This window comes from Antennarius striatus, chromosome 15, assembly GCF_040054535.1.
Source record: "Antennarius striatus isolate MH-2024 chromosome 15, ASM4005453v1, whole genome shotgun sequence".
Taxonomy (NCBI): Eukaryota; Metazoa; Chordata; class Actinopteri; order Lophiiformes; family Antennariidae; genus Antennarius; species Antennarius striatus.
Window position 1 is genome coordinate 13805581 of NC_090790.1, and position 13266 is coordinate 13818846.

Here is a 13266-nt window from a genome sequence, read left to right on the forward strand (position 1 = left end):
TGTTGCATGTCTGCCTGTATATCTCTTTGAACAACAATATGGCCAACAGCTGCTTTAAAAAGGAAAGGAATTCCAATGCCACCTGTTCTAAATCAGTGTTCCCTCGGCAGGTTTCACTATTTAATCCCTCAGAAGAGATAAAAGAACAATATTTCCATCTTGCCTGCCCTTCAACTGTATTGGAGAAAATGACTGATGGACGTACATTATCGCTTTTTCATAAAAAGCACACAACTCAGTTTCATCTTTTGAGACAATAACAAGCACTGCTGGTTTTTACAGGTCTTATACTCTGGCCCTGCTCTGAGCTGGAGATATGTCTGCTGAATTGACACTCCAAAAAATAGTTGCTAAAATTCAAGAAGTAAACATCGATTTTGAGGGGAAATGCCTCAATACAAGGGAATCATTACTCCCTGTGGCATGAATTCACATGTCAAATTAACCTGAAAAATAAGCAAACCAAAAAACACACAAAAGGGTCATGTTTTGAACTAAGATAAGAAAGCAATGAACAGTGCTTATGTATGCTGCATTTCCTGTTTTACAACGTCCATATGTGAGTGTGAGTATGTCTGCATTGTGACGTCAACTGACACTTACATTGGCTGCCTGATGGGGCTGCAGTTGGGCAGGCCATCTTTGCTGAAGGCACTCAGGTCACAGCGACACCAGTTATCAATGACATCGCCCTTTCCTGCACACCAGTATGAGCTCATTGTGGCACTCTTGAAGGCCTGTAAAGGGTAACAGGTGAGAAAAATGCAATTATCTCTGAGAACATGTGCTCCCATTCCGTCTAAGCCTACCCCACCCCCACCTTCACCAGTGATCTCCATATACCAGAACACACACAGACGCCCATCCCCGTGATTCTGTCCACATAATGACTCTCCATTGACTATATTCATTTTATTTCCAATAACCTAAAATTTAACATGGATGTCAACATATTAAGACTCACTCTTAACTTAATTAAAATTAGTCAAAATGTCCTTAATAAAAATATCCTCTCTGCAAAAATCTGTACTAAAAATCACTTGTTCCCAAAAAAGCAGACACACAGGTACACATGCACACACACACACACACACACACACACACACACACACACACACACACACACACACACACACACACACACACACACACACACACACACACACACACACACACACACACACACACACACACACACACACACCATACACACACTGTGACCTTTTCGTATCAACTGTTCCCAATTACTGGAAGGTAGGAACATTTCACTAGGATCGACAAGCTTACACTCTTTACACTCTGATATCGTAGATTCACTGTGACTTTTATGGTTAAAGTGTGAAAGGAGTGACACTCCCTGTCTCCTCCATTCTATGCATCTGTTTTTTTTGCATGTATGTGTGCCTGCGTTCATGTGAGTGCGTGGGTGCATGTATCCGACAGTAGTGTTGTCAGTCTATATGTGAGGGGGATGGAGGTGGCGGGGATAGAAGATGACATCATCTCCTCACATCTCCTTGTGCTGCTTCATTAACGAGCAAAAGAAAAATCAAAGGCAGAAGCGCAGTCATCCTCTAAAAGGCAGCAAAATGCCAATATAACCGTCAAAGCAATAAAATATAATGTCAGGGCTTTCCCTAAAGCCACAGGCATGATAGAGAGAGAGTTCAAGGGAGTTCACAAGCACTCTGGCTCCCCCTGTCACACTATGGATCAATGGAATACTGTACTCTGTTATTTATGCTCTCAAACTGGCTGGCAATGCTGCCTCATGCAGACAACTTTAGAGATGTACTTGATCATGGTCACAAAAATAGGACAGTGGAACTATGTGGAAACATTATCACCGGGCACCAGGCATCCAACAAAAAGCAGAGAGGAGCTACTCTTTTGTTCCAATACACGATGACATTCACTTATCCGAAGGAAAAGGAGCTGATGAGACCACACACATCTTTAAGACGACCACTTCCATACTGTGCGCATGCAAACATGCGTGCATCAACATGAAGAATTAAAGATTGGTTGGCTGTTTCATTTCATTGGAGAAATGCCAAAGAACATTTCTGCAGTGAGCTGATTAGTAAAAGTGACATTTTAGATGACTCTGGGCATAGTCCTAACCAGAGAGGGAGAAGCCTTGGCCAAAAAAAGATTCAGAGTACGGGCTCAGAAGCTGATGTTAGCATTTCCATAACACTGTGTTGTTAGCTGTAAAGGAGGCTCAACAGCCTTTCATGGGAACTGACTTCTTCCAAAACTACTTGTTTTTAGTTGAGGTAAAATATTTTGAGAGTGAAAGTGACCTAAAAAAGCAGCAAAATAAGAACTAATGAAAAAAGAATGAGGCTGTAGAAAACATTGGACCGTAAAAACCGCAAAATGATGAATGAGGAAATAAAGGTGTGAAAACAGGAGACTTGTATCAATCCTCGCCTTACCCTGGGATATAACCAAGGATCCTCAGCAGTTGAGTCTTTCCCCTTATTTATCCTGCAATACAAGCCCCTCTAAATGAGCATGTTGAAAGAGTAGTTATTATAGGGATAGGCAAGAACTGTAATCCAGTGCCATATAATAACCACCTGGAAAACCAAAAGAGGGAAAAAGGTAATTACATTTCACCCCCCTTGCCTGAACCCATGTGACTAACTGTTGCCAGAAAACAACAGCAGCAGGGTTCTTGCCACCTCATGTCAATGAGAAGCAGGCCGCAGAAAAAGGCAACAAGAAAAAAAAGCGTGGGTCCAATGTCTACCCACGCATACAGATGACTAGACAAATGAGAAACGACCTCTGCTGCTGGGGGCAAGACCACAGGACTGCCATGTATTTACTACCACCACCAGATTCCTTGAAAAACCCCATATATGTGTGCTTGATTGCATGGCTGCACATGTGAAAAATAGACAAAGCGATTACCACCGTGTTTATGTTTGAGTGTAATACAAACCAGTCTCCACTGGGTAAACAGGGAATCTTATTGTGGTTTAGGGAATAACTTGGGGGCTGAGTGAGGGGCACAGGAGGTAAAACAGAGATGGAAGATTCAGAGAAGTGCAAGGAAGTGTTTGTCCGCTGTTGATATGTCAACTGGATATTGGTGAAGACAGCAACAACAAGCAGACATGTCATACACGGTAAAAAAGACTTAGGCCAGAAATGGAGACATTGATGGCCCAGCAGAGAGTACCACTGTGTTGTCTGGAGCAGTATACCCTATACTTTATTGATTAACTACAGACCATGCATTTCCCAGAACATTATAGATCCATACACATTCTGTCTGCAAAAAAAAAAAAAAAAAAAGCTTCATCAATTATATTTCATATCAGAAAAGCAAGTGTTTCGACAGAGAGGGTCTTCTCTAAGAACTAGGCATTGGCTTTTGCCCAGAAGCCATGCAGACTTGGTTTCTGGAACTGTGATGCCCCAGTTGTTACAATAACAGATGCTTCCACTGCTTCACAAATATGCCACTATTCATCTTCATTGACCTTATCGATACTGAAGAAATTGAGCTGAAATGTAATCACCTTGTGCTTTGAAGACAATGCAAGAACAGTGAAAAGCAAGGCCGCTGAGCATCAGCAACATCGCCGGCCGCAAATCCCAAGCCTTGACATCATCTAGACTCCGCAGACTCACTGGCACCAAAATACTATTTGGATGTTTCACTTTCGTAGAAGTCTGACGTGACTTACAAGAAGGCAAGAAAGGCCATTGTGACCTCTTTAATGTATTAATCTGTTTGTCTAGCCTAAACTGACCATATTACTGTCCATCTTCAGAGGCTAATACATGAAAACACTGGCCAGCTGGCCCGCAGTATTGATTTATATGATGATCGCCAGTGGTGGTAAAGAGTCTAAGTCAGCACACACAGGACACTGTCAATAGTGACCTAAGTGTGTATGTCTGTGTGCTCACACACAAATGCATTTATGTATCCCCTCCAATCATTCAGAGCTAATGGTGTTAACAAAGGAACCAATGGACTGGTTCTAGGAACCTCGTCAGAAGCACTACTTCCAGGAAATAGGCAGCTGGGGGCAGTTGGAGGGTTGGTTCACCTAGAGGTTGATGGGGGATTGCCATGTCATTGGAAAATCGTTGTTTTAGTTTTTAGGTGACACAGCTGGGTTTGACAATGCTGTTACTCCAGCCAAACTCTCCTAAATTATAAATTTACATTTTTAAAAAAGTCAACAGAGAGGGGAGATCAAATAAAGCAAATAAAAATTAAAAATAAATAAAATTTCAGTATCGGTTTAGTAGAACACTGTCCATTTTAAGATGAATGGAATAAAAATTGAAAATGAAAATCATCAATTATCAGGGGACCAGTCTAACTACTTCAGTCTGTCTTTGTGATAAGAAAGAAGGACTTCTTTTCAGTGTGATCAATTTGGACTTTTTACAGAAAAATAACATTTTTTGGCGCAAATTTAGAGAAATAAGGACTTGCAAGTTTAGTACATGCTTCTGGCTAAGACAAATATAATCTCATACAACATTCATAATAAATCCTACCTTAATGAAAGATGGAGGGTGTGTGGTGTGGTAATGTTGAATTATACTGTTGGATTGACAAGTGATAACCTTTGACAAAGGTAGAGACAGATTATTTGCAGAACATGGGATGTTGTGCAAATTTGTTACACTGGTTTGATTCAACTATTGGCTCATGGTTTCTCCTTAGTACTGCAGTAATGTTGATGGATCAGAACTTGTGTTTGTTTTTAAATGTGTACATTATTGTGGATCTGTCTGATGTACTTTTCCTTGGATTACTCAGGTGTTGCTTTAGAATTTGTTTCATGAAGTATGACCATAACTGTTCACTCAACTAGTCAATGCATAATGCATCAGTTCAGAAGCTCTCTTAAAGCAGACTCCCTGAACCTTTGCAAATAGACCTACAACATGCTTGTTGTTAGAGCTGCCACCTTTTTATTTTGGTGCAAAAGTATTTTCTTCCCCCAATCCCACATGAAAATATTATAGAAACACTCCTGTGGAGTGGTGAATAAAAAGAGTTACTTGACAATGTATTAAAATTGTGACCATTAGACCCACTACCAATTTGTTCAAAAGGTTTGCCATAATTCCGTCACTTCAACACAAGCCGTAAAAAAAAAAGAAGGAGCAATCTCAACAGGTATTCACTTATTTGCTTATCCACTATTTATTCTTTGGTATTAACTGGTAGTATAGGCTGACAGATGAGGTTAGACGGGAATCTCCATGGACTATGATGTTTGCAGATGACATTGTGATCTGTAGTGAGAGCAGGGAACAGGTGGAGGAGAAGCTAGAGAGGTAGAGGTTTGTCCTGGAAAGGAGAGGAATGAAGGTTAGCCACAGTAAGACAGAATACATGTGTATGAATGAGAGGGACCCAAGTGGAAGAGTGAGGTTACAGGGAGAAGAGATCAAGAAGGTGGAGCATTTTAAGTACTTAGGGTCAACAGTCCAGAGCAATGGAGAGTCTGGAAAAGAGGTGAAGAAGCGTGTACAGGCAGGATGGAATGGGTGGAGAAAAGTGTCAGGTGTGGTGTGTGATAGAAGAGTTTCAGCTAAAATTAAAGGAAAGGTGTACAAAACTGTGGTGAGACCAGCGATGTTGTTTGGTCTAGAGACAGTGTCACTGAGGAAAAGACAGGAGAGAGAGCTGGAGGTAGCAGAGATGAAGATGCTGAGGTTCTCTGTGGAAGTGATCAGGAAGGATAGGATCAGGAATGAGTACATCAGAGGGACAGCACATGTTAGAGGTTTTGGAGATAAAGTCAGAGAGGCCAGACTGAGATGGTTTGGACATGTCCAGAGGAGAGATAGTGAATATATTGGTAGAAGGATGCAGAATTTTGAACTTCCAGCCAGGAGGCCTAGAGGAAAACCAAAGAGGAGGTTTATGGATGTAGTGAAAGAGGACATGAAGGTAGTTGGTTTGAGAGAAGAAGATGCAGAAGACAGGGTTAGATGGAGGCATGGAGGCAATTGATTCGCTGAGGCGACCCCTGAAGGGAAAAGCCAAAAGGAAAAGAAGAAGATATGCATGTATGTGAGAATCTAAATGAATATACCAGACCTGTAAGCAAGACCACCGTAGTCCTGCCCAAGCAAGTTCCAAGACCAGTTCCAGACAAACTGACGTAGAAGTTTAAAGGTTTTCATGAGAAGAGAAATGTACGCATACTAAGACATAGGAAAGTAAACCTTTCCTTCTAAGATTTATAGGCTTTACATTAAAGTTACATTAAAGCTGAGCCAATTTAAGCCAGCTTTAAAGGTTAGCCAACTATCCACAGATTAGGGGAACTTGGCACATTGGTCACTTTATAATATGAGCTCCTCAAGACAAACTTACCACCAAGTATGGATACCACAAGTGGTAGGTGGGTGAATATGCAGTATATGCAAACTCATAAGATGTATTAGGACATAGTTCTTTAGGCGGTCATTAGTAAGTATTGGCCAGAGAGAGAGAGAGAGAGAGAGAGAGAGAGAGAGAGAGAGAGAGACAGAGAGAGAGAGAGAGAGAGAGAGAGAGAGAGAGAGAGAGAGAGAGAGACAGAGACAGAGAGAGAGAGAAGAAAAATTCAGAAATATTATATCTAACAATCAATCTAAATTGATCTCTTTAAGGAAGGGGACAGTGCACATTATAACAATCACCCCCTGGGTCAGTCATGACAACACTTTTTGTGCAACCGATTTGATACATCCTCTCAGAAATCCAAGGATCCTGGGAATGGACAGAGAAAGAGGAAGTTGGGGTAACTAAATAAAAATATGTATAAAAATGTACACATATATTAGTAGAACTTTCGTGCTCCTGATTATAAGAGAGACAAGTAAGCCACTATTCTGTTTGCTGCGGGGAGTTTTAGATTTAAAGGAACCGTATCTGTGAGCAGGCTTTGGTGATATGACATCTGTCGTCCCTAACAGAACCAGACAAGTAGAGAGAGGGAGAGAAAGCAAAACGAGCCATCGAGAGGCAGGTTGTCGTGTCGCCCATCTCTAATGTGGAACATGTATGTGCCTTTCACACCAACAGCAGCAGCTGTGACCAAGAGGAGAAGAACAGGAAGAGAGGAGCTGAGTGATGGACTCTCCTCCTTCACAAGAGGTCGATGACATCAATAAGAAGCTAATAATCCTGCCTCGAGCTACACCAGAAGGGCTCGCCAGAGCGATCCACTGCAGTCTCCCCCTTCTTCACTTCCTCCATCTCACTCCCTACATACCCAGAAGACCACAGAGTTGGGGGTGGGGGGGCAGATAGAGAGGTGTTTAGAAGGGAGGGAAAAGAGACAGTTTGCTCTTCCTCACATTTAGGTATTGATGAGGCCCACTAGGGATCGTCTGCAATTGATTGTGCCTTCTTTTCTTTAGGGCTGCTGTGCTTGTTATGGGCAGCACGTACAGAGGGCTTTGTTGTGTATGTGTGTGATGTGTGCACGAGTGTAAGTGGTTTTCATTTCATATATATATGTATATGAACTGAAAACCGCTTACACTGAAATATATATATATTATATATATTTAGGCACATATGTCTGTTTGCCTCCCATACTATTGTTACCTGCAGTAATTTCCGAACATTAGGTAAATAGATGCTTGATTATGGGGAGCATGACCCACTTTACTCCCTGTGGTGCATACATACGTATGTGTCGGGTGTGAGTCACCTGTGTGTGAAACAAGTAACCAGATATTAGGTAGCCAGACATTATCAAGATGAAACCAAAACAGAGCAAGATTTGGTAAACTAAATGTCAAGTGAACCCAGAGCTTCCTCTTAAATTACCCGATGGAAAAGAAATGTAATGTGATTAAGTTTCATTGCACAGAGATCACATACTTCTCTCACAGGATGAATCACAATACATGTGGACATTAGGCTGATATTACATTCAGCTGTGCGTGCTTCTCCAGACACAGACAAACACATATATCTCACATATATACACACACTGACTTCCCCGCAAGAGAAGGAAACCATGATGTCATCTTTTTTATGCCCACTGTCTTACAGTCCTCACTTCCAGTGGTCACAGACAACCAACTAATGCCCCCTAGAGGAGATGTTGTATAACTCCATTGGCCAGTGCTACAGAGGACAAGCCACGCTACAATTACAAATGGCATAAGATGTATGAATAAAAGCTTCTCTAAGAGCCGACTGTACCTTCAACGCAACATATGTTGATTTGTCTCTTTTCACTTTTAATTTTTAAAGAGTAGCAGTTAAAATCACTGGATTACTTTTATTCAGAAACTTTCATTATGTTTACAATTTTTATATTCAGATATCAGAGTTGTTCACAAAACTTCTGAATTTAGAGTAATGTAGACATTTCGTCAATGATTATTTCCATTTCCCTAATTCAAAAATACTTTAACTTTTAGGATAAACTGTATAATAAAGGTTTAATTGTCATTCAGGGGTGCTATGATCACTTTTTTCTTCTTCTCCATTAAGCTTTTCCCTTCAGGGTTCACCACAGCGAATCAGTTGCCTCCATCTAACCCTGTCTTCTACATCCTCTTCTTTCACACCAACTACCTTCATGTCCTCTTTCACTGCATCCATAAAACTTCTCTTTGGTCTTCCTCTGGGCCTCCTGCCTGGCAGTTCAAAACTCAGCATCCTTCTACAAATATATTCACTCTCTCTCCTCTGGACATGTCCAAACCATCTACAGTGAGTCTGACCTCTCTGACTTTATCTCCAAAACCTCTTCTTGACCTACATAAATGAGATCACACACACGCACGCACGCACGCATGCACGCACGCACGCACGCACACACACACACAACTGATCTCTCACCTCTCTGGTGATGTTGTCTTGGACCAGGCTGTACAGTGGCACTACGCGGCTGACGTCCAACAACACTGGGATGGGGGAAGGCTGCTCTCCACTCCTGCTGCTACCGATGTGGACTCTCCCTGACGCTCCCCCAACCACAGTCTGGTGATGGCACAGGTGGCAGCCACCTGGACAGCTGCCCTTCTCCTCACAGCGGATCTCCACACCATTCACAATGTCATCAGTCAACAGCTGACTTTTCAGCAGTGCCGACAGGTAGTTGATAAAGGGGACCGACTTCAGCTCACGTTGCCCACCCCCGCCAACCCCCTGGTCTGTTGCCTCTGGGGGAGTAGGTAGGAGATAAAATAAATGAAATGATAAAAGGGTTGCAAAGTTAACCATTGGTATAATTTACTTTCATTAGGAAGAGGAAGTAGAACCATGTATTTACAGATATTCTATACAAAATGTGTAACAATCTTTTTCTGACCTTTGTCCCCATAAATAATATAATGGTGCAGCAATGCACATTCACGATCTCTGAATTGCGCAAAGCGTTTACATCTGTATTTATTTTATGCACTGTCAAAGAAGAGACAAAAAAACAACAACTAACGTCTTTCTGTCATCAAGTTTCATAAACAACAGATGAATGGGAAGTAAGCGGAGCTATGCTGGCTTCTTCCTCTGACCATTAGTTACCACTATTTGACGTTCTCACTGGAGCTGGAGAGAATCTTTCCAATCATTTCATCTTTCTGTGAGAAAACAACACAGCATGTGGACAGAAGCAAGGGAGGAAAGAAAAAAGGAGAGAATGCTACTTAGGTGTTGAGTGTTAGACTTGGAGGACACATCAGGCCACATGTTGGAGTAGAGCAGATCTGCCATCTGTACTGTGAAGCAGATGTGGTTTTGTGTCTTTACAAGGACAGAGGACACGTGTGTGTGTGTGTGTGTGTGTGTGTGTGTGTGTGTGTGTGTGTGTGTGTGTGTGTGTGTGTGTGTGTGTGTGTGTGTGTGTGTGTGTGTGTGTGTGTGTGTGTGTGTGTGTGTGTGTGTGTGTGTGTGTGTGAAATGAGGCAGAAAATTCATTTCTAATAACAAACAAAAACGTGGTTAAGTTAAATTACTGGATACTGATGTGGCTTTAAATGTGATGTACCATCAGACAGTGCTAGAAATTATGAGAACAGTAAATTGGAAAAAGCATTTAAAAGTCACTTATCTATTTATGTAGTGCATTTATGTGAAAATTGTTATTCATAGAAATGGTATAGAATTACTAAAATGTAAATATCCCTTTCATTTAAACAAAAAGCACAAGCTTGTCAAAACATCCTTAAAAGACAATTTTGGGACTAACATTATTATAATATCATAATACATTAAAATTAACACTTTTGTAGCAGCTGGTAATTAATGGGTAGACTTTTACAACTAATTTATGCTTAATGTGATGGAAACTTGGTGTCGATTGTGTTTTGTCTCAATCTGTACACTATACAGTATTGTGATTTTTTTTTAAAAATTCAGAATCCAGATAACAAAATTTAGTAAATAAACATAGCCACTTCAGAAGAAATATAAGAAAAAATAGACATAGTGTCTCAGAACATGACTTGATGAATATACATGTGTCAACAAAATATTTCACTCATCTAGCCCTCAGTGTTGTAGTTTAAACCACTGACTATGTCTTATACATAAGTGTAGGTAGACAGAGAGTAAACTCCAGACTGAGAATAATAATAAAGCCGTTTGTCTGGAGGAGCAAAATAAATCTCAAGCCCAGCAATGAGAATCACAAACCCCCTCTCAGACGCACACAGATGGATCGATGAGATTACCAATGTATATGGAATTACATCAGCGCACATATACACAGAGACCAAGAAAGAAAAAAAAACAGTGAAACATAAAACCTGAAGGAAGTGGGTAAGACTGCAGGAAAATCCACTGAAATTATTCAAAGTGTCGTAATTGAGACTAATTAAAATGTAATATTTGAAATAACTTATTTCCTGTTAACATTTTTAGTGAACTCAGATATCAAACAGTGGGAAATTAACTACACAGTGTATGAACTTAGATAGAAGAGCAGAACTGCAACATAATGTTTCTACTTGTGCAACGTTACCTATGATTTCTGTAGTAATAACTAAACTATGGTGAAAGGGTATATGTATCCTTCACGGTTTCTGAAATACAATCGCATGTTGATGCATGTCAGAATTTACCAGCTCCAAGAAAATAATAACACAGTCGGACATGTTTTCAACTATTTGTTTTTAGCTGACATTCTCAGCAGGAGAAAAATCAATTATATAACAATAAATGATGTGGATATGACATTTTAAACCTGCAAACATAGCATTAAGAGATGAGTTATTTAAATTAGATCTCAGGTGAATTCCTTGATATAGCCACAGCAAGAAAAGATTTGGCGTCAAAAGTAGTTACAGAGTTGTAAGATATACATTTTATGTTGTATCATTACACCAAATGTTTGTTTGTTTGATAATACATGCAAGTATTTCTATAATGGGATGTAGTTTAAAAGCTGTAGTGCTTATTCACAGCCATTTTGGGGATATTTGGGCATCACTTGGTCTATGAATTCACTGTTAAAATTTATTTTCATTTCAGCACAAAAGTATCAGGGACACTACTGAATTCCTAGAAAACAGAGCAGCAACTTGGCCGTCATTTCCTCATTTCTAGCTGTGACCTTTACGTGTGTATTTTCATGCTTGCTTTGTTATTTCTTTAGCAAGTCTGCAAGACACTGGCAGAAGTTAAATGAGTGGGAAGTAACCTCATGTGCAACAATATATAAACAGAATCACGCGGTGGCCCAGAGCCCAATTTCATGAACCTCTTGAGACAACACAGATGCAGAAAAGAGCTGTCAAAAAGAGCTTTCCCAATAAATTTGTGTACATCAGATTGGATCCAAAGAACTTGTAGTGATATTCTTCCGATGTTTGACAAAGTGGTGAACCTCCTCCTGTTTGCTTTTGTTAAAGAATAATTCTTTCAACGTTACCACTTTATGCCCAAATAGGACAGAATTGTTTGATGAAACATACAACGAAACATGGAAAAACCATAGTGATTGTCTGAACTTACAACAACAGTACACAGACAACAATGCAAAGCACATTTACTCAAGTACAGTACTTTACTAAGTTTTTGAGTAAGTTGCATTTCAATTTTTAAATTTTCTTGCCTATAATGAACAAGAAAACATGACCCTATTTACTCGATCACATTTATTTGTTCATTTTAATGACAAAACAGCACTATAAAAACAGAATCGATTACATGATTATAACAATAAGAATGCATTGATCCTCTGACAGGCAGCCCACTACTATGGAAAATCACATATCTTCTGTGTACTTACTTACATACTCATCTATATACTTCACCACTTCAGCAGCAATATATCCTGTAAAAATGGATGAATAAATAATTCAATAATAATCATAGTTGCATAAAATAATACACGTTATTCTTAAACAGGTAATTCTATGAAATAACTTTGATATGTTAAGTAAAGATTGATACTTGGACTTGTTTTGTTCAATTGTTCAATTCAAGTTTAGACTTCATTAACTTTTAGCAGTGTGGAATGAGTGTAAAGGATTTATTTTTGTGTAATGCAACACATACCTTGTCATCAAAAAGAGGACAGTGATAAATGAAAAGCATAGCCTCAACATTTATCTCATTAAATTGTGGTTAAATGTTTTATTTAATGTTCAGTTGTTGTATAGTGTGTTATTAGGCATATATCCTGAGGTTTGATATCTACAAGTAACAAAGACCACTAAATTTAATAGAGCTATATTATCTACATCAGATATATCCAATATTCAATATGAATACAAAATATTGGTGAAGCAAGAGAAATACATGCCTGTAGAACATGTGCATCATGGGAGCTGTGTGTTGTCTGCAAATCACCATTCAAATAGAAAAGTGTTATCCCACTTTTCAATCCAGTTAAGCAATGGCAGAATCTCACACATTTCCATGCAGCATATTTGTGTTTGAAGTGCTTGACCAAAGAGAGGGACAGTTTGTGGATATAGGTCAGGTCCCAATTCCAATGTTTGCTCTCACTCAGTCTTGTGTGGAGCGGCCTATTCCTTGTGTGGAATAGACATCTGCTAGAGTTATTCTGACATCTAGCGGTCTGTTTTTAGAAATACAGTATTTTTTTTTTTTATTATTTCAATAATGTTCCTGTGATCGTGCGTACCTCAACTTCTTCCATTTTTTTTTGTATATTCAGCTATTTTTAAAAGAAAAACAATGATTATGAACAACAGGAACGTCGTATAAGATAATATAACCCTTTATTGTCCCACAAAAGGAGCTACATTTCATATTACTCCATTGTAAATGATTTATTAAAGAAATATTGTTTTCTC

General features: G+C 39.5%; 1 protein-coding gene across 3 annotated transcripts in view; it reads right to left on the bottom strand.

Moving 5' to 3' along the window:
• LOC137608178 (astrotactin-2-like) overlaps positions 1–13266 on the bottom strand; it is a 230328-nt gene that overhangs the window by 32668 nt on the left and 184394 nt on the right. For all 3 annotated transcript variants that reach the window (XM_068334322.1, XM_068334321.1, XM_068334320.1), the window contains 2 exons: positions 8843–9165; positions 604–737 (listed from right to left, as the gene is read on the bottom strand). In XM_068334322.1, the coding sequence (XP_068190423.1) occupies positions 604–737; positions 8843–9165 (457 nt within the window). The remainder of the gene's footprint in view (positions 1–603; positions 738–8842; positions 9166–13266) is intronic.